The sequence below is a fragment of the Staurois parvus genome, unplaced genomic scaffold (genome assembly GCF_062004578.1).
Source record: "Staurois parvus isolate SC_StPar_1 unplaced genomic scaffold, SC_StPar_1.0 ptg000432l, whole genome shotgun sequence".
Classification (NCBI taxonomy): domain Eukaryota; kingdom Metazoa; phylum Chordata; class Amphibia; order Anura; family Ranidae; genus Staurois; species Staurois parvus.
The window spans coordinates 8,205,688-8,228,633 of NW_028318228.1; the positions used below are offsets into that span (position 1 = coordinate 8,205,688).

The following is a 22,946-nucleotide window of genomic DNA, read 5'->3' on the forward strand; positions in this document are numbered from 1 at the left end:
ATTTTGGCATGTGTCGTCGCTTGAGTGACCCTGTGTTTGGTAGATGGGATACAGAGTGCAGGTGTTTTCCAGGACCTAACAGTGATTTACTTAGCTGCTATAATTTGAAGTAGGAGCTTAAATTGGCCTTTGGTCAGTCCCTGGGTAATATTATTCAATAGGACAATCTGAGGGTCCAGTTAGAGAGCTATATCAAATAAGCGAGGTTCACCAATTCTGTAGGCACTGGGTTCTCCACAGCCACGAAAGCAAGAGAATGGATAGCCTGGAATGTAGTTCGCTATTCTTGTTGGAAGAAGGTACCACCTAGATATTACCTTGTAGGTTGTTTCCAATGCCAAGATGTTCTGTGACGACTTATGGGTGGTCACCCAAATATCTGTCCAGTCCTTTTTCTACAGAGATAGGTTCATATCCATCTTCCACTGAGTGACATAGCTGGGGGGATGGTTGTTAATCTGAATAATAAAGTCCTGTGAAATTTTGAGATCACCATTTTTGCATTTGGGTCAGTGGAGTATAATTTCTCAAACACGGTCCGTTTATCTAGGTCCTTTAAGAATTGAGTTGTTGACTGGTAAAAGTGCACAATCTGTAAGTAGCGAAAAATGTGTCCCTAATCACCATGCCCCCCCCCCCAAATGCTTACCTTACTTACTGTCCGAGCAGTCTTCACTTTTCAATCCTGCCAGCCAGTGTCAAGCCTTTTTATTGGTAAAATATCCCTTCTTGCTCCTCTTCTTAGTGGGAACTAAGTATAGCCCCTTCATTCCTACGGATGAGCCATTTTATCTCAGCAAGTTTTCATCAGCTATATCCAAGAGTGTGATGGTGCTGAAACATTATGGATGGAACTGTATATGGGTGTGCATACCTCAAAGATAATTATTGGCATTTTTTGACATCCAACAGAGTCCTAGCACATTTTTTTTTCGTTCTCAATTATTGGTATTTGTTAGAGGCCACTCAGTAGTATTGAGAAGGTGGAAATTCAGCTCCTTGCATAGACAGAAATGGATGCAAGGGCTGGAACAGTGCTAATATTGGGGGTTTTAAACTACCCTGAACTTGGCTGGGGTAGTGGCACTGCTGGAACAGTAAAAGGTGGGAAATTTATAAACCTATTACAAGACAATTTTATGGAACAGTTCATAGAGGAACCACCTAAGAATGATGCACTGCTAGACTTGTTAATCTCAAACTATGCAGAGCTTATTACTATTCATATAAGGGAACATCTGGGTAGCAGTGACCATAGCATGATTTTTAAAAGAAATGTAAACTGTATAAAATAAACACCCTGGAAAGATAAAAACACCTATATTTTAAAGATCCAGTTTTCTATAGCTGAGAGCTACTCATCAATATTTAGTGTGGGAGTGAAAGTTGTCATTTAAGAACACAAAACAGAAATGGGCATGCTGCAAATCGTACTGCAAAATACATTCCCATGGGCAATAAGTTTAAAGGGTTACAAATAAACTTATGTGGCTCATGGCAAAAGTTAAAAATAGCTATATATAATAAAAAAAGAGCATTTAAAAAATATAAATACCAAGGAACACTATCCTCATTTAAAAGTTACAGAGAATATAACAGAATGTGTAAAAAGGCAATCAAGGTCACAAAAACTGAAAACAGATTGCAAAAGAGAGTAGGACAAACTTTAAAAAAATTATTTAAATATATTAACAGTAAAAAGCTAAGGTCTGAGCATGTAGGCCTTTTACAAGATATTTTTGAGTTTGTTACTGGAGGCATAGAAAAGGCAGATTTACTAAAGTCTTTCTTCAGATCTGGGTATACATAGGAAAATGGGGACGCTCAAGTCCATAATGGGGATAGTATTGACATAGTCCCAAATGAGCCACAATGGCTCAAAATTGACGTGGTCCAGAAACATTTAGACAAAATAAAGGTGAACAAAACACCTGGACTAGATGCATTACACCCAAGTGTTATCATGGAGCTGAGCTTTGTTATATCTAAGCCATTGTTTCCAGTCTTTAGAGACTCTTTAATGACTTGCATGATACCACTGGATTGGTGGTGCCTATATTTAAAAAGGGATCAAAGACTTTAACAAGTAACTACAGACCAGTTAGTGTAACTTCTATACTTGGGAAATAGTTGAGAGTTTAATAAAGGACCATATAGAAGCGTTTTTGCTAGAAAATAGTATTCTAAGCAATAGCATGGATTCATGAAAGACAGAAGTTGTCAAACAAATCTGATTTCTTCTTATGAGGAGCTAAGCAAAAACATAGATAAAGGAGTGACTGTGGATATAGTATACTTGGATTTTGCCAAAGCGTTTGATGTAGTTCCCTACATGTGTATAATGTGTAAATGAAAGTCTAGAGGCTTAGAAAATTCAGAGAGTAGTGATTAATGATTCATACTCTGGATTGTCTAAGGTTATTAGCAGTGTACCCCAAGGTTCAGTGTGGGGACCCTTACTTTTTGACATAAATGATGTAGGGTCTGGGATTAAAAGTATAATTTTAGTATTTGCAGACGGCACCAAGTTCCAACTTACAAGCCAACCTCAATGCATTATTTAATTGGTCAACTATGTGGCAAATGAGCTAAAATGTTATGTACTTGGGGCTAAAAACCTGCATCATACATACTAAAAGGGGGAATGGGGAGTACAACTCTCCTGTATTAAAAGAGGTATAGACTCCAGAGAGAGAGAGATATCATTTTACCCCAGTACAAATCATTAGTAAGACCTCATCTGGAATATGCAGTCCAGTTTTGGGCACCAATTCACAAAAAGAACATTGTGGAACTGGAGAAAGTGCAGAGAAGGGCAACCAAACTGATAAGAGGCATGCATTCTCTCTAGAGAAAAGGAGATTAAGGGGGGATATGATCAACATGTATAAATACATCAGTGGTCCATATAGTGAGCTCGGTGTAGAGTTATTCTCTTTAAGGTCATCACAGATGACAAGAGGCAAGAGGGAACTCTTTCTGCCTGGATGAAAAGTTTTATCCTTTACATACAGAAAGACTTCTTTACAGTGAGGTGTGAAAATATGGAATAGGCTCCCTCAAGAACTAGTTCTGACCAGCTCAGTAGAATGGTTTAAAAAAGAGCTGGCTGCATTCCTAAATGCACAAAATATGACTGGATATTACATTTTAGAGGTAAATATGACAGGAGTAGTTCATCCAGGGAATAACGGATTGGCCCGTGAGGATAAGGAAGGAATATTTTCCCCCATTGGGGCAAATTGGATCATGCTTTATTGGGTTTTTTGCCTTCCTCTGGATCAGCTGTGGGTGTAGGACAGTGTATATGAGGTTATTATATTTGTGTGTTTTTATTTATTTTTTCTTATTTTAATGGTTGAACTAGATGGATAGGTGTATTTTTGAATTTTTACAGGTACATATATAGCGTTGTCAATTTTATACAGCGCTTTACATACATATTGTACATTCACATCAGTCCCTAACCCTCAAGGGGCATACAATCTAAGGTCCTTAAATTCATACATACACATACTAGGGCCAATTTAGACAGGAGCCAATTAACCTATCCAGAGGAAACCCATGCAGGCACAGGGAGAACATGCAAACTCCAGCAAGGTGGTGCCATGGTTGGGATTTGAACCAATGACCCTAGTACTGCGAGGCAGATGTGCTAACCATTTATTCACTGTGTTGCCCCTAACAAAATCTGACTTACTATGTGACTATTTAACTATATAAAGGAAGGCCAGTGGATAGTGGTGACATCATTGCCCAAATAGGATCATGGTCCATAGACAGTTGGAATGAATGTCTGAACAACTAATATTTGGTCTGAACTGATGTTTGGACCAAACAATGAGCTCATCCCTAACTGGATTGTGCCCTGGGTACCAGCACTGCTAGGCAATAATGCAAACGTCTGGGATACAATTTTGTAATAATATCTGTAAAATATTAAATTAAAAGTATGAGAATGATTACAAATATCATCAGGGTCATCATGTTCATGTTCAGAGCTTAAGGTCATGTCATAGCGCCAGATTTACTTCTGTAATTGTCTGAAATTTCCTTCACTGAAATTTTCGTGAAATTTTCATTTTTTTAACTAAATTTCACCGGTAGGTGAGATGTTTGGGAGTCAATGGGGAAGGCAAAACTACAGTGGTTTTAGGTGTTTTTAGGTGTTTTTAAGTGATACTAAAGGCTTAATTTTTTTTAAATACCAAACATGCTATACTTACCCGCTCTGTGTAATGGTTTTGCACAGAGCAGCTCGGATCCTCCTCTTCTCAGGTCCCTCCTCCGGTGCTCCTGGTCCATCCCTCCTGTCGGGTGCCCTCACAGCAAGCAGCTTGCTATGGGGGCACCAAAGCAGGTGTGTTCCCAAGCTGCTGCCCTGTGTGTACATTCACACATGGAACCCTGGCCCAGCCTCGACCTCTCTCTCTTCTTATTGGCTCACTGACTGTGATTGACGGAGGAAGTCCCGGGATAGCTGAGACTCCAGTGTACATCACTGGATCGAGAGGAGGCTTGGGTGAGTATTAGGGGGGCTAGGGGGGATATTGCACAGAAGAGGTTTTTTACCTTAAAAAGCTTGAGCCTTTACAACCACTTTAGGGCTTTAAGTGACATTTAAGAATTTTTATCTTTTTATTTTGAGTGGTTTTTCACTGTACAGTTATCTGCTCTCAGAAAATTGTGCTCTGACAGCGGGACTGCTCCTCGCACCAGAACACACTAGTCAGCACTCGCAGCTATTTTCTGAGAGCACTAAGTGGCTGCTGGCTTTCCAGCATGTTCGTTCAACAGGCCTCAGTCATGAGATCGGCTTCTGTTGGGCAGGGACTTGTACACAATGGCCGAATGTCAACCATAGTGGCTGATTTCAGCCGGCATGCAACCCATGTGTACGGGGCTTTAGAGAGACAGGGGGGGGCAATCGCAATGCAAATATCCCACAACCATTGTTTATCAGTGACAGGAAGTGCCTTGACTTACCTAAATTATAAATCCAGTGCACAGAGTGATCAGGTGATTTTTAAAGCTAGCTTGCTTTTCTTTCTAATTTTGCCATGCAGTGCCACAATGTGAAATTAGACGGCATCTTTTCAACAAAATTCTGGTGAATGCAAAAACCGTATTTTGGCTGCTAAAGCAACACAAAATGTTAATAAAATTTAAAGTGCAGCGCTAGAAATTTAAATGTGACACAATAAAAAGTGATCATAAAAAAGTCCCAAACACAAAATGTTGCGCATCCCTAGCAGCTAAAAATCTCTGGTGTACCATAGTCATTAAGAGCTGCTTTTGATAACATGAATAGATACTGAACCTGGAGGTACTATAGCTAGCCTAAATTGCTATAATAAGTCAGTCACTTTGAAACTGAGCTACAAATTGCTTGAAATTTCTATGACATGGACCTTTCTTTCACTGCAATTCAATTAAAAAATACTAAGGAAAGTGATTCTATACTTGCTAAAAATTTCTGTTTTAACCACTTGAGCTCCAGAGGATTTACCCCCCTTAATAACCAGGCCTCTTATTGCTACTCGGCGCTGCACTAATTCAACTGATAATTGCGCGGTCATGCAATGCTGCACCCAAACTAAATTTACGTCCTTTTTTTCACACAAATAGAGCTTTCTTTCGATGTAATTTGATCACCTGTGCGCTTTTTATTTTTCACGCTATAAACAAAAAAAGGCCAAACATTTTGAAGAAAAACAATATTTTTTACTTTCAGCTATAAAAAATATATCGTAAACTCAAAGTTGGTTATAAATTTAGGCCAAAATGTATTCTGCTACATGTTTTTGGTAAAAAAAAATCCCAATAAGTGTATATTGATTGCTTTGTGTGGAAGTTATAGTGTCTACAAACTATGGTATAAATACTGCAATTTACGCCATTTTTCTTCTATACAGCGCTGCGCTAGTTTAACGGACAATTGCGCAGTCATGCAATATGGTACATAAATTAAATTTATATCCTTTTTTTCCCCCACAAATTGAGTTTTGTTTCGGTGGTATTTGATCGCCTGTGCGGTTTTTATTTTTTGCACTATAAAAAAAAAAGGCTGACAATTTTGATGAAAAAAAAACAATATTTTGGACTTTTTGCTATAAAACATGTCCAGTAAAAAAAAATGCAAAAATCAAATTGAATCATAATTTTCTGCCAACATGCATTCTGCGACATGTCTTTGGTAAAAAAAAAAACCCAATACGTGTAAATTAATTGGTTTACGTGAAAGTTATAGCGTTTACAAATGGCGGGAAAGATACTGGGATTTTTAGTTTTTTTTTTATACTAATAATGGCGGCGATCAGCGAATTATGGTGGCGATCAGGGACTTATGGCAGCGACCAGCAACTTATGGCGGGACTGCGGCGGACATTCTGACATTGGGGGGTACTGACTTGGGGTCACTGACATCCCCAAAAACACTAATACAGTGATCAGTGCAAAAAAAAACCACTGACACTGTACTAATGGCAATGGGGAGGAAGGGGTTAACTTTATTTTGCAGGGAAGGGTTATAGGAGTGAGGGGAGTGTTTTACTAGGGGGCGGGGGGGTGTACTGGACAGGACAAGGCTGATTGAGAAAGAGAAACTGTTCTTTCTCGATCAGCTTATCCTCGAGCTGACAGGGAAGTGACAGACAGCACAGCTACTGCAGCTGTGCTCTCTGTCACTGTTTGCCGCTGATCGCCGGGAAACAGCCGCTAAGGAGCGGCTGTGACCCGGCGACTGACATCTGCGGCGGTGATCCGCGGGACAGATAAGGCGGCGGCGCGCCTCGCGCGCACCGCCTATTTGTTTACAAAACACACGTTTTAAAACGTGGTTTTGCCTGCGAGTGCTGCCCTGCCACCGTATATGTACAGTGGCTGGGCAGCATGTAGTTAACATTGTTAATGTAACATTTGCCTTTGGGCCCCCCCAGTCAAGAATTTTCAGACAAAGATAAATTGACTACATACTGTAAGGGTCAGGTAACAACAGCAATTTTGTAGCAGAGATTTGTAGCAGCTACAAAATAGTCTGCTTATGTTCTCTTGTGATTTGTAGCTTCTAAGAAATTGCTAGTGTAACTGACTCTCGTGCTTCTCTAAGTAGTTACAAATTGCTTGTGTGCCATGGCTATCAGAAATGGAATTAGATAACAAAAGTAACTAGTGATTTTTTTTTTTACCTGGCTTTAAAGCAGGCAATACATTAATTAAAAAAGATCCAATTCTCCCATTCACACATTTGAGGTGGATGGGGGAAATCGCTCCTACTGTGCTTTTGTATTCTGCTGGTGGACAGCCTTCCTCGCTGGCAGCATGCAATGATCGTTTGGGAAAAATCTAACAGACTGGTTGCACCCAAGTTGATCAATAGTTCGACTTGTTTACAACCAGGTATCCCATACATGGACCAAAATTCTGCCAGTCCATGTATGGATGGTTTTAAACAGGCATTTTTAACCAGAGTTCCTCCAGAGGTTTCTTGAGCTGTGGCTAATTGACCTTCTATCTGATGGTGCCTGCATAGTTCTGTGTCCAGTGCCACTTGTCAGACCCATCTGCATAACACCAATGATCTTTTTTAGCTGTCTGCAAGGATGGCCACCACTGCAAGGATCCATTCTTTCCACCGTCCACTAATATAAGGGGCATTATTCCCAGTGACCTCCAATGAATACATTTTAACAGGGGTTGAGGATGAGGCCAGAGCATTATTTCAAGGGTTCCTCTGGGGTAAACAGGCTGAGAAAGACTACTTGAAACTCTACAAAAAGTCAACAGGTCAGTTATAAATTACCTGGAATTTCTGTAATTTAAACCTTTTGTACAAATGATATTTTCCTAGTCAGAAAAATACTAGAAAGAGCTATTCTGTAGAAGCTGTAAATCATCAAAGTGATATGGGTTTAAAGTATAATAAAACCTCCGAAAATGCTTTTTTTGTAAATTGGGGCCCCAAGAGTTGTTCATGGGGTCTTCCACCTTCTCCCAGTTTTCCTTCTATGTTCCAACTTTTCAGCTGCTTGGTTGGCCTGGCTAGGATACCATAAATATATGCTGAGCTGTGCATGAGCTGCTCAGTGTACACAAATGCTGGCAGGAAGAAGGGTCTCTTCTGACATAATATTCCTACATGTCAGTGTGTTTTAGGTTTAATTCCACTTTAAGAGCTACAAAGAGTCTAGTATTTCCTATGTAAAACCTTTCCCTCTTTACAGGTTGCAGGTCTACTTACAAATAACTATATGTTGACCAAGTTAAAAAAAGGTGGGGTAATCTTCTTTGCCTTTTGGCAAAATCTCTTTTTTTACTACCCAAGGCTCTACATGTGGGTTGTGATAGATATAACCCTGCAAATACTGTGTTTTATATGGAAATGTGATTGTGTTTTCTTTGTTCTTATGTTTTTTTTCTGTGATGCTAAATTTTCTCTTCTTAGTCTTCTACTTTTGTATTAAATAAAATAAAATTAAATAATAATAAAAAAAAACAGAAATGTACTTGGCATGCATTTAGTGGGTCATTACACAAGCTTCCTACAATTTTACTTTGTTGGCTTCTTAAAGGACAAAGACTCTGAATTGGAAGAAGTTGCAAGTGACAAAGGCAATATATCCAGCGAATATGCACATAACATTCCACCCACTGAGGAAATTATGGAGGATTGTCACGGAAAGGTTAAGCAAAGAATATCCGGAGGAACAATTTCACCTGTGACTCATTTCCCACAAAGAAAGCAAAGCACAAGTCCGAGCCAAAGGTCTAACCTGGAGGAGAGAAATTTAAATAAGCAAGGTCAAATAGCTAAGGATCATCACCAGCTCACAAACCAGCCAGCTTCATGCTCAAGTATGACTTGTGGAGGACCAAGTAAATGTGTCAGATCCTGCAAACCAAAATTGAGTGATGATGTTGATGAGTCTGAAAGTCATATAGTGGTAAAACAACTTTTGGAACAACACAAAGGCAACATACCTTTTCATGACCCTCATGTTTACATGGCTGTTGCAGGAAAAACAAAATCAGTTGCTAATTACAGAGTTTTGGCTTTCCCAGACTTCTGGGGCCACTCTTCTCCAGTCTTCACCCAAAAACTTGAAGAAAAGAAGTTTGGATCACAGAGGTGATTCTACTCAATTCATTCTTATATCAATCCATTTATTATTTGCATATATGTTAATATCTTAACATAAGACCTCATATCTTGATGTGTTTCATGGGTTAGTCAATAACTAAGTGCACGTTGACTAAAAATGTTACAAGTTAGGAGACTTTCAGAGCAGTGGGCAATTCCTATCTAGTACAGGCTTTCTCAACTAGGGTTCCTCCAGAAGATGCTAGGGGTACCTTGAGCAGTGAGCAATGACTAATGAATAATCTACAACCTACAATGACTACTAATATAAGGGTGCACGTTCCCAATGACTTGCCACGTACAGAAATAAATTCCCAGTTACCAGTTTATAGGGACACTTCTCCACTGACCTCTAAGGTAAGGGGGTATTTTCCCCCAACCACCAATGTAGAGGGTTATTAATTCATTGATGTAAGGGGGTAATTCTCCACTCACCAATAATATAAGGGGACATTTTTCCACTGACAACTAGTGTAAGGGGACACTACAACGTTCTCAATCTGTATTTCTCTTCTGGACATTATTATTAATTTTCATGATTAACAATAGCGTATAGTGAAAGGAAGTATTCACAGCTTATTGATTAAAGTGGTTGAAAAAGCTGAAGGCTTTTTACCTTTATGCATTCTATGCATGAAGGTAAAAAAACCTTCTGTGTGCAGCAGCTCCTCCAGCCCCCCTCAATACATACCTGAGCCCCATGGCAATCCAGCGATGTGAATGACAGCCTCGGCTGTCCTGGGTCTCTGCCTCATCATTGGCTGAGCCATTGGCTCCCGCTGCTGTCAATCACAGCCAGTCAGCCATTCAGGAGAGAGAGGGGGCAGGGCCAAGCTGCGGCCCCGTGTGTGAATGGACACATGGAGCAGCCGATGCCCCCATAGCAAGCTGCATGCTGTGGGGGCACCCGACAGATAGGATGAGCCAGAAGAGCTGGTGTGGGACACAAGAAGAAAAGGATCCAGGCTTCTCTGTGCAAAACCACTGCACACAGTAGGTTAGTATAGACATGTTTGTTATGTAAAAAAAAAAAAGAACCTTAAGAATCGCTTATTAAAATCTTTATTACCCTACATATTGGTAATCAAAAAATACCTTTTAAATAAGGAAGAAATCCAAAGAGTGCCGTTGCTGACCTTCTTTTCTGAAAATAGAAACTTTTTATACCATTGGATCAGCATGATAGCCAAACAACTAGCATTATCAGAAGGAAGTGAACAATCACAGATTACGTATTTCTTTTCTTGCGTGTTTCTTCTTATTTTGCATATTAACAAAGGATGAGAAATTCTTGACACAAATGGCAATGCTTCAGAAACTAGCCACTGCATGGAATCTATGGTTAAAAATGAAGAGTAATAATTAGGGAGGTGGTGTAGTTGATTGTGATTAGCAAAATAAAGCGGAACTTTAACCACAACAACTTGATAAAAAATAATGTTTTTTAGCAAGGAACATATAGTATATTCCACATGAACTGTGCTACCAAAATTAGTGTGTGCTGTAAATTGCACTCCAGCATTGTTCCTGTTTCTTCTTGCTGGAGGCTGCCATTTTGCTGAGTCCAGAGCCCCTGAACAGCAGTAAATGTTAGGCCGTCAGCAGATCTGCCGAAAAACAGAGAGTAACTGTGCATGTGCAGAACAGGGTGAGACAGTGGGGGAGATTCACTAAAACTGGTACACTCAGAATATGGTGCATGTGTGCATGATATCCAATCAGCTTCTAACTTCAGCTTGTTCAGTTAAGCTTTGGCAAAAAAAACCCTGAAAGCTGATTGGTTTCTATGCAGAGATGCACAAGATTTTGCACTCTCCAGTTTTTGTAAATAACCCCCAGTGTGCTACTTTATTTTAAACAGTATATACATTCATTTTAATGTTTTACATAGCAATACCTTCAAAAGGGGACAAGCTGAAGTGACCTAGCATGACTTGATTTTCTGCCTAAAGTTCCACTTTAATTAGTGCTAATATAACACAGGTAACAATATAGTCTTTGTTTGAAAACAAGTATTGGATAACACAATGCCCTTCTTCTTAGTGCCAAATTTCTATTATATTTATTTTTTAAAAAGCAGGTTGTAGGTAAATGGGTAAAAAGATCAGTGAGTGCTTAAGAATAGCCGCTGATGCACACAAAGGTAACACAAAGGTAACCAGATAAAACCTCCACATATATAAACTAAAAAAGGTGCAGCGCTAAAATATATATTAGACCAAATGGTAATCCAAATAATAAAATATCGTAGATCTTAAAAGAAATAAAATTGTATAGCGTTCATAAAGTGACAGTTCGTGCTAAGGTGCCAGGCAAGGACTGATGATTACTCCAGAATTCAGTGATGTGCCAAAGATGTAGTAAAAATACGCACTCACCAGATGCACATTTTAAATACGCATGTAAATAATATAGCCAGGGATCCCCTTTAAGGATGGAATGGATGAGGTAAGCCGGGTAGGGATTCTCCTCCCTCTGGGTGGTATATGGCACTGCGGCTGTCTCCTGGGTGTACAAGGATTGGATCCAGCCAGAGGTCCCCTTAAAGCCGGGTAGGGATTCTCCTCCCTCTGGGTGGTATACGGCACTGCGGCTGTCTCCTGGGTGTACAAGGATTGGATCCAGCCAGAGGGCCCCTTAAAGCCGGGTACAGATTCTCCTCCCTCTCCACCAAGCAAGATGGCCGCCAGACCTTCTTATCTTTTTTAGTTTTTAGATATTTGGATTTTTTAAATATTTATTTTCAGCATCCATATTAGGATTATTCAACAGATTAATTATTATTTTATATATTTATTTTAATTCCCATTGAATAAGTGTCTATATACTTTATTCTAATAGACACAAGAGTGGTATACTGTCCTCATGACAGCGTTATTACCATTCATCTGCAGTTTTATATATTTTTATATTTTTGTCTCATATATCATTATAACCTAATTTATTGTCCATAAGCATAACCATGTATCATTTTAGAGTTTTAATATTTTTTCCGTAATGTAGTGGGCTTTACGGGACTTAATACCTTCTGCTGGTATCTTGTTTACATGATTTGCGAATGGTCCATGGCGTATGCGCGCGCATGTTTTTGCTCCACAACAAGATGGCGCGCGTGTAATGCGCATGCACCATCTACGGTATTTAAGGAAATGGCACATGTCATGGCGGTATTGACAACCCCTTCTGAAGAAGTGCATGGCACAAAACGCGTTAAGGAGGAGCCAATATGCCAGGACGTCACTCTGTCGTAGCCTCGTGAAGGTCTGGCGGCCATCTTGCTTGGTGGATGGTCAGTCCCTCTCCACATTATTATACATGAATACTTTTACTCCTGCTTTTAAATTGTTTTACCATGCGTATTTCTCAATACATTTTTTAATGCAATACTGCACTATGGGCTACTCTTTGGCTCCATATCGAGCTGAATTAATTTGCAGAGCCCACCTTGGAAGTTAGCTGCAGTATCCCACAGGACCCAGAGGAGGGTGTTTTCTACTACAGGCTGTAAAACACCCATCCATCCTTTAAGGGGACCTCTGGCTGGATCCAATCCTTGTACACCCAGGAGACATTCGCAGGGCCGTATACCACCCAGAGGGAGGAGAATCCCTACCCGACTTACCTCATCCATTCCATCGTTAAAGGGGACCCCTGGCTATATTATTTACATGCGTATTTAAAATGTGCATCTGGTGAGTGCGTATTTTTACTACACCTTTGGCACATCACTGAATTCTGGAGTAATCATCAGTCCTTGCCTGGCACCTTAGCACGAACTGTCACTTTATGAACGCTATATAATTTTATTTCTTTAAGATCTACATATTACGTTATTTTATTATTTGGATTACCATTTGGCCTAATATATATTTTAGCGCTGCACCTTTTTTAGGTTGTAGGTAAAATATCTGGGAAAATTAGCTTGTTACCAAAGTTCCTACAGCTCTTTGAGAGGGCAGTATTTTCAACATGATGCTAAGATCAAGAAAATGGGGACATGGCTTCAAGAAAAGGAAGAAAGTTCTAAATTAACTGTAAAAAGTATTATTTTACCTGAAGAGTAGAGGATGCCCATGGACAAATGCCCAGAACACAGACAACCTGCCTTAGGTGCAAATTACATTTGTAGATGTTCCCCATGACATAGCAACTCTTCTCTTTTTGAGTTCAGTTCCACATTGAAAAGATCATATTGACATCTAAAACAGAACACAAAACATTGTTGAGTATTTTGAATATGAAGCCAAAATCAAGAACACGGGGACATGAGTAATTGATGCTCGGAATAGACTTCCAGCAGAGGTAGTAGATCAGTCAGCAGTAAGTGGATAGTCCCATGCTTGGGACAAATATAGATCTATACTTTGGAATAAAAATGGAGCAGACTCAATGGACCACTTGGCCTAGTTTGCCTTTAAAGTATAACTAAAGACAAGATTTTTTTTTTAGTTTTGGATAGAGTGGAGAGGGATTAGAACACTAGTCAGGTTTTTATTGTTGTCTGTGTCCCTGTTAGAGAGATTCACCCTCTGTATTTGTCCTGTTTACCATTATCATTGAAAAAGCAATAGAGGGGAAATCTTCCAATGGGGGTCCCCAAGGACGTGGGGGGTTCCCAAGGATTTCCCTTAATTTGCAGGGATTTCCTCTCACTTCCTGTTTGGTTATGGGACAGAAAGTGAAGGGAAATATCTGCAATGGGACACAGATGGAAAAAAATCTGACAGGAGTTATAACACTCTCTTACTCAAGCTGAGAAAAACGTTTTGCCTATGGTTCTACTTTAATGTAGCCAACAGATGAGAAGATCAGGAAAGAGTGGGAAGCACAGCAATTGGGAAGAGTCCTGGTCATTTTTACTCTACTGCAGGGCCAAGTTTAAAAGGTAAGCCAGGCAGTACCAGTACCACGCAGTACATATTGTACAGGAGATGCCTTCACTACCATATACGCACAGCCTACGGCTTCAGTGGGTACAGGTTTGCTTTGGGAATGCATCTGTTGTATTTTCATCTACAGTTTAACAACCTACGCTGATTACCTATGCAAACAGTCTTCTACATTTAAACAATGAGAGAATCATAGCACAATCTAACTTTGGTCCATTCCTTTTTCAAACATTGTAATGTTCGTTTTAACATCAAGCCAAAAAAATGGTTCCTGTATTAAGCAGCATATCCTGAATCTCCCTTATCATCAGTGGTGTAATTAGGTTTTGTGCTGCCCTAAGCAACATAAAAATCGTGCGCCCCCGCAATGAGAGAGCGAGAGAGTTCAATGACCATGTGTGTATCTGTGGATATATATATATATATATATATATATATATATATATATATATATACATGATCATTGAACTCTCTCTCTCACAATTATATATATTTCAATGATCATATATATATATTATTCGATGATTATCTATGAATTGAAATTGTTCAATTGTAAAGTGGCAATCAATGTTTGCCAGCATTCCCTCCTCTTAGCACACATCCTCCAACCCCCCCTCCAAGCACAAACATTCCTCCCAATCTCCCCTCCTGGCTCAAATCCCCCAAACCCTACTGCTTGCACATTTTCCATTCCTCCCTCTAGCAAATACACCCCCTCCCCAAATTCCCATTACACTTATTAGAAAAGGCGGAGAGGAAAGAGTCAGGAGGAGGTGCGCTGTGTTGTTCCCATGCTCTCCCTTCTGTCAGAGCAGCGCTCGTCCATACAGCACGAGACAGGATCACTGATAGATCATATGGGACTGTGCACACACACACACACTATGATTACCACCCCCTACCTCCTCCAAGAGCTGCTCATCTCTGGGCAGCAGGAAATGTGGGCAGGGAGTGGTAATCATACTGTGTGTGTGTACAGTCCCATACGATCTATCAGTGATCCTGTCTTATGTGCTGCATGGACGAGCACTGTTCTGACAGGAGGGAGAGCCCAGAGAACACAACACAGCTCACCTCCTCCAGGCTCTTTCCTCTATGCCACTTCTCATCTCCCTGCTCTAGGCTTTCTCCTGGCCCCAGCTCTGAGTGTGGGCGGGGAAAGGAGCTCAGCATTGAGCTGCCACTCAGGAACACCAGAGCACCCCCTCGATCCGGCCAGGTCTGTCTCTCCCCCCAGCAGCAGAAAGCCGGCGGGAGGGAGAGGGGGAGAAACCAGCTTTCAGCTGCTGCAGGGAGAGATACACAGTGCATCGTTCTGCAACTGCCCTCCCCATCACATTGTCCTCCTGCTGTCCAGGCCGCCTACTGGAGTACTGGTGGTACCCCTCTGATGGCAGCCCTGCATGGGTCAGTCCGCTGCTGCTTACCAGGTCCCTTGTTTCAGGGGGGTAGTGATGCCCCCTAAAAATTGATGCCCTAGGCAAATGCCTTGTTTGCCATGGTAAATACACCACTGCTCATCATCATGCATGGAAGGATCCTATCTATTACACAGCCCAACAAAAAAAAATCTTTTTTCCTGGTGCCTTGCTTTTTAGATCTGTTCTTGGGGTTATTTGGGGTGCTGATTTAGAAAATTGCATTTTCTAGACTGTATCAGCTGTAGTTTCTTAGATATGGTCAAATTTAAATTTGTTTTAGTCAGTTTTTGAAAAGATCTTGCTGATCAACTTGTTCTTCTGCTACGTAGTTTGTGTTTTTGTGTCAAGTTAGCAGATATAGTGAGAGTGTTTATGTACTTCCAATTGTTTTTTACATTGGAAACATTAGATTCTAAAGTGTAAGTTATTAACTGTATTATAGTTATGATTATATAGGAGGTGTGTGTATATTGCCACTCATATTGTTTCAATTTTGCAGATCGATCACCGTAAAGGTTATTGCGAGTTGTTTGTGTTTCTTTCATGCTACACAGAGATTCAATAGAACACTACATTAAAATATCCTGATTTTTGATGGGCGACTAGAGTGAAGAGTGGTAAATGGCATTTATTCTGTATCTCAAAAACTAGAGCTGATAGGGAAAATTGGTGCCATTTGTGGAACCAGCTGGTCAGATATACCCAGGAACAGGTCTAACATTCGAGGCACCTAAATGTGTAATGACCTGTATTTTTTTCTGGCCATAGATTGTGGTATTCTTATTCACAGTGGGGGTTGTTGGAAGGTTTATTGATTTTTTTTTTTTTTTGCAACCCAGACTCTGTGAGGTTGTTTACTAAAACTGGACCATGCAAAATCTGATGTAGTTGTGCATGGTAGCCAGCTTCTAACTTCAGCATGTTCAATTAGGCTTTGATCATAAAAAAGCTGGAAGCTGATTGGTTTGTATGCACTCTCCATTTTTAGTAAATCAATCCCTGTGTGTAATATATGCTCACATCCCTGTAAATCAATATACAGTATGCAACAAAAATAAAGTAGCCATGGACTTTTTTTGTGGAGCATAAAGATGCAATAAAAACAAGGTGTATATATAAAAACACACTTTTTTATTTATACATAAATAAAAGAGATGAAGAAAAAACTAAGACAACAATAAAATATGTCTGTTTGGAGGTTCATAGATATATAGATTGGTATAAATCCAATATAATCCACATGTAAACTCACGTATGTAAGCTTTTTGAAAGATCTGTATCAGGAGTACATGTGAATGGAATCAATACGGTGGAACCCACAGCTGATGTTTAAAAACACAAGAATACAAAATCCTCTGCAATCCACACCAAATATCTTTTTCCACAGGATAGAAACAGGATGAAGCGACAGGAGGCCACAATTTTTAAATCTTGAGCAGTCTCAAAAAGTATAAGGTACCTATTGTGATAACTGGGGCCTTCTCTGTAGTTAAAGAGACAAGTGGTCTTGAATCTGACAAGACTCACACATGACATCTTGATTTATTCACCTTTTTGATTATTATGATGGAGATGAGCCAGAAGCCCCTTCTCTGCCATTGTGAGGATATAAGTGACACTTACCTACACATAGGAGTTTTTTTTTTAAGATATATTTTTATACTTCTGGTCTCTTGGACTACAGAGAAGGCCCCAGTTAATACAATAGATGCCTACTTATACTTTTTGAGACTGTTCAATATTGAAAATTGTGGATTCCTGTCACTACATCCTAAAATACTCCCCTTGTCGAAAAAAAAAAAATCCACTTGGTGTGGTTTCCAGCCGATTTACAGTTGTGACCAAAATTATTCAACCCCCAATGCTGTAAAGGGGTTTAGGGACTATAGTGTACATTTGGAATTGTATTCAGAATCAAATCCTACAAGGACGTTGTAACTACCCAAATGCAACTAAAATGACATCAATTGTTTATGTAATACAGTAGTAAATGGTTCTTATGTGGTTTCTTCATTGCCACAATTATTCAACCCCTTAAAGACTACCACTCTGAAGAACAGAGGTTCATACAGGTGCTTTCCATCAGGTATTGAAAACACCTGTGGATGTCACCGAGCAGCAATCAAGCATAATAAGCACCAATTAGGCAGCTTTAAAATGACTGTGATACTCAGCTCCTTCTAGACATTTACTGGTGTGGTTACAAACATGGTGAAGGCAAGAGAATGGTCCAGGAAGACAAGAGAAGAGGTGATTTCTCTTCACAGGAAGGGCAATGGCTATAAGAAGATTGCAAAGATGTTAAACATACCAAGAGACACCTTAGGAAGCATCATTCGCAAATTCAAGGCAAAGGGCACTGTTGAAACGCTACCTGGTCGTGGCAGAAAGAAGATGCTGACTTCGACTGCTGTGCGCTACCTGAAGCGTAGAGTGGAGAGAAGTCCCCGTGTGACTGCTGAGGAACTGAGAAAAGATTTGTCAGATGTGGGTACAGAAGTTTCAGCCCAGACAATAAGACGCACACTGCGTAATGAAGGCCTCCGTGCCAGAACTCCCAGGCGTACCCCCTTGCTGTCTCCAAAGAATAAGAAGAGTCGACTGCAGTATGCCAAAAGCCATGTGGACAAACCACAAAAGTTGTGGGATAGTGTTCTGTGGACTGATGAAACAAAATTAGAACTGTTTGGGCCCATGGATCAACGCTATGTTTGGAGGAGGAAGAACAAGGCCTATGATGAAAAGAACACCTTGCCTACTGTGAAGCATGGTGGAGGGTCAATCATGCTTTGGGGCTGTTTTGCTTCTGCAGGTACAGGGAAGCTTCAGCGTGTGCAAGGTACCATGAATTCTCTTCAGTACCAGGAGATATTGGATGGAAACGTGATGCAGTCCGTCACACACCTGAGGCTTGGGAGACGTTGGACCTTTCAACAGGACAATGATCCCAAGCATACCTCCAAGTCCACTAGAGCATGGTTGCAGAGGAAAGGCTGGAACATTTTGGAGTGGCCATCGCAGTCACCAGACTTAAATCCGATTGAGAACCTCTGGTGGGACTTAAAGAAAGCAGTTGCAGTGCGCAAGCCTAAGAATGTGACTGAACTGGAGGCCTTTGCCCATGAAGAATGGGCGAAGATACCCGTAGATCGCTGCAAGACACTTGTGTCAAGCTATGCTTCACGTTTAAAAGCTGTTATAACTGTAAAAGGATGCTGTACTAAGTACTAAGATTGAATGTCACTTGGGGGTTGAATAAAACTGATAATGCTGTGAGCACAGAAAAGACATTTGTGGTTATTTCATTATAACTGTTATGTTATATTTGTCTGACCTACAAGTGCCTCTTTAATGTAAATGTAAGCAAGATGACTGAATGATCAAAAGCAATGTCAAACTGGCCAAAACACTCAATTTCAGTGGGGGTTGAATAATTTTGGTCACAACTGTAGCTCCGGAAGTTTTTACCTCATTCATGACCAAGGCATTTTTTGCTATTGAGCACTGTGCTACTTTAAGTGTCAATTGCGCAGTCATACAACTCTGTACCCAAATTACAGTTTTAGCAGTTTTTTCCACATAAATAGAGCTTTATTTCGGTGGTATTTGTTCACCACTGGGTTTTATTTCTTTGCAATATAAATGAAAAAAGTAAATTTTGAAAAAAGAAAACCCCAATATTTTCTACTTTCTGTTATAAAACATATTCAATAAAATCAAATGTCTTCACAAATGCCAAAATGTATTCTGCCATATGTCTGTAGTAAAAAACAAAACAATAAGTGTATATTAATTGGTTTGTGTGAAAGGTATAGCGTCCAGAAACTATATATACACTACTCAAAAAAATTAAAGGAACACTTTGAAAACACATCAGATCTCAATGGGGAAAAATATCATGCTGGATACTATACTGATATGGACTGGGTAATGTGTTAGGAATGTAAGGATGCCCCATCGTTTGATGGAAATGAAAATCATCAACCTACAGAGGACTAAATTCAAGATGGATGGTGTGCAAGACGACGGATAGTGTCCTGGGGTATTTCCCCCCAGATCTGGACCAGGGCATCACTGAGCTCCTTGACAGTTGAGGTGCCACCTGGAAGTGTCATATGGACTAAAACATGATATCCCAAAGGTGTTCTATTGGATTTAGGTTAGGCAAGGGTGGGGGCCGTTCAATGGTATCAATTCTTACATCCTCCAGGAACTGCCTGCATACTCTCGTCATATGAGGCTGGGCATTGTCATGCATCAGGAGGAATCCAGGACCCACTGCACCAGTGTAGGGTCTGACAATAGGTCCAAGGATTTCATTCCAATACCTAATGGCAGTCAGGGTGCCTAGCCTGTACAGGGTGTCTAGCCTGTAAAGGTCTGTGCATCCCTCCATGGATATACCTCCCTAGACGCTCATGACCCACCACCAAAATGGTCATGGTAAACGATGTTACAGGCAGCATAACATTTTCCATGGCTTCTCCAGACCCTTTCACATCTGTCACATGTGCTCAGGGTGAACCTGCTCTCATTTGTGAAAAGCACAGGGCGCCAGTGGGGGACCTGCCAATTCTGGTGTTCAATGGCAAATGTCAATCGAGCTCTATGGTGCCGGGCAGTGAGCACAGGGCACACTAAAGGATGTCGAGCCCTCAGGCCACCCTCAAGAAGTCTGTTTCTGATTTTTTGGTCAGAGACATGTACACCAATGGCCTGCTGGAGGTCATTTTGTAGGGGTCTGGCAGTACTCATCCTGTTCCTACTTGCACAAAGGAGCAGATACCGGTGCTGCTGATGGGTTAAGGACCTTCTATGACCCTATCCAGCTCTCCTAGAATAACTGCCTGTCTCCTGGAATCTCCTCCATGCTCTTGAGACTGTGCTGGGAGACACAGCAAACCTTCTGGCAATGGCACGTATTGATGTGCCATTTGGAGGAGTTGGACTGCTTGTGCAACCTCTGTAGGGTCCAGGTATCGCCATGGACCTCTTAATCATACACCATGGACCTCATCATGCTATCAGTAGTGACACTGTCGCTAGCCAAAGACAAACCTAGTGAAAAACAAAAAAGAAAAGATGAATAGGGAAAAAATGTCAGTGTACTCCACCTGTAAAACCATTCCTGTTTTGGGGACCGCCTCATTGTTGCCGGTGGACACAGCAGTCACGAAAGGGGCACATTGTGTGCCCCTAAACCGAAGCAGCTCGATGACATACATGTACGTGATCCATTGTGCCTGTGCCACCTGCCTTCAGTAAAGGTCGGCAAGTGGTTAAAGATCAATCATGGGTTCCATCATATTGATTCCATTCACATGTACTCATGACGAAGATCATTTGGAATGAGTCAAGTTTACGTTATTGCATCTATACATTTATGTGGCTCTCCAAACAGACATATTTTATTGTTGTTATGGTTTTTTCTTCATCTCTTTTATTGATTTATACATTTAAAAAAATTTGGATTTTATATATAAACAGTGTTTTTGTTGCATCTATATGCTCCACAAAAAAATCCATGGCTATTTCATTTTATGTTGTTGGAAAGTTCCCCAAGCTGTATAGAGGTGCACAGATCCAACTACCATGCAACAAAAAGTGTCATCTCAGGTCCCTCTCTGACTTTTAGCCCTGGAGAACCTAACCCCCCACAGTGATAAAGTGAGTCCTGCAAACCTTTTTCTATACCTTTGTTATAAAGAGCATCAAGATCAAAATGAGACAACCTTCAATTCTATGTAACTGTAATCTTTTAGTCAGTAGTATTTTAGAGGAACATTCAAAGCTAATAATATGCAGATTAATGCCCTCAGATCAGTTTGTTCTCGTGCGGTATAACATTTTAGAATCTGCCATTGAAGTGGAAAGTAATGCAGTTCACCCAGTTTTCAGATGAAGTGTTTCTTCTGCTGTTTCATTTGTATATGTTACAGCTTTCTCTTTAGAATTTGTCTTCCTCTATCACGTCAACCTCCCCAGAACATCTGTACCTACAGTGTGATTTTCAAGCCTGCATATCCACAGAGAGAGGGGTTCACTGCTCTCTGCTTTACACTTTAATTCATCATATTTGCTTTAGCAGAGGCTGTAATGAAAAGTGCATTATATTGTCACAAAACAGGTTGCCTAAGCTGTTAAACCTGCTTGAAAAGAACATAAATCCAAGATGGTAATCGTAGCTAGCACCAATCCATTTCTTACGTAAATGTCTATAAAATTTATATTAACTGCATTTTCCCTAAATCTGTCTTAATATCTTATCACCTCTGTTTTGGCAACCAAAAGAAAAAAAATGAGTGAAAAACAAATAGTAAGACATTTCAAGTAATGTATATATATATATATATATATATATATATATGAATGTTTTCACTTTATTTTAATGAAACTCCTGCATGCCATCCTATAAGATAAAGCATATTCGATGTTCTCACATGCATATACTAAACCATCAATTCTCATCTTACCTGCATTGTGAATTGCTGCAGTCATAATTGTGGCATAAAGTATAATAATATCCCTTTTTTAACAGATCGTATTATTCACTAGTTTCTGATTTACTGCATGACTATTCTCCATAGCAGTGGGCTATCATTTTGCAGAAGCAGACAGTTGTCAGTGTGTTAACATTTATATAGAATCTGTAGGACAAGGTTATTCAAGTAGCCCTAATGTATACATGAAAATATTCTCAAAAAGTATTTTAAAGGGTAAAATACAAAGGCTATACTGAAAAACTGTTTTAATAAGTTACATAGGTCATTCAAATTTCACATGTTGGTACAGTAACTCATCTTCTATAGCATCTTCTTTTTCATTGCAGGTAAATATTGTATTCCAAGGAGAAGCAACATGCCGTCGTTGTGTACTTGATGAAGGAGGAATGCAGGCAGTGGTTGCAGTGGATAGTCTCCCACTGTGTGGTTTGTCTTCAATGCTGGTTTTTCCTACTTTAAACTTCTTCAATAATCTGTGCACATTGCTCTTGTCAGTCATGACAATGACTGATAACTCATTGATGGCACATTGCTTCTGTTTGGAATCCATTATTTACCCACAGTGAAAAAGGAGTAAAAGAGTTACTATAGAGGAAGAGTTACTCTACCAACATGTGAAATTTGAATGACCTATGTAAGTTAATAAAAAAAAACTGTGCCCACTTTTACATTACACAAACCAGACAGTGGGAGACCATCAACTGCGACCACTGCCTGCACCCCTCTTTCGTCAAGAACTCAATGAGCATGTTCCTGCTGCTTGGAATCTATTATCTATCTCCAATGAAAAGAGTAAGACAAGCTACTATAGAGGAAGAGGTACTTTACCAACATGTGAAATTTGAATGACTTATGTAAGCTAATAAAAACTATGCCCACTTTTGCACTACTTTCAGTAAGGTCCTTGTTTATCTTGCAAAGTTGAAGGGGTAAAAATTTACATTTGCTGGAGACAGTTCAATTCCATCCTATCTCAAATTCCGCAGTGATGCCC

At 40.1% G+C, this 22,946-nt stretch overlaps 1 protein-coding gene across 1 annotated transcript in view; it reads left to right on the forward strand.

Moving 5' to 3' along the window:
- The window catches only part of AGBL1 (AGBL carboxypeptidase 1), a 924,602-nt gene that overhangs the window by 259,958 nt on the left and 641,698 nt on the right, over nt 1–22,946 (forward strand). The window contains exon 11 of the mRNA XM_089687659.1: nt 8,571–9,127. Coding sequence (XP_089543785.1) covers nt 8,571–9,127 — 557 coding nt within the window. The remainder of the gene's footprint in view (nt 1–8,570; nt 9,128–22,946) is intronic.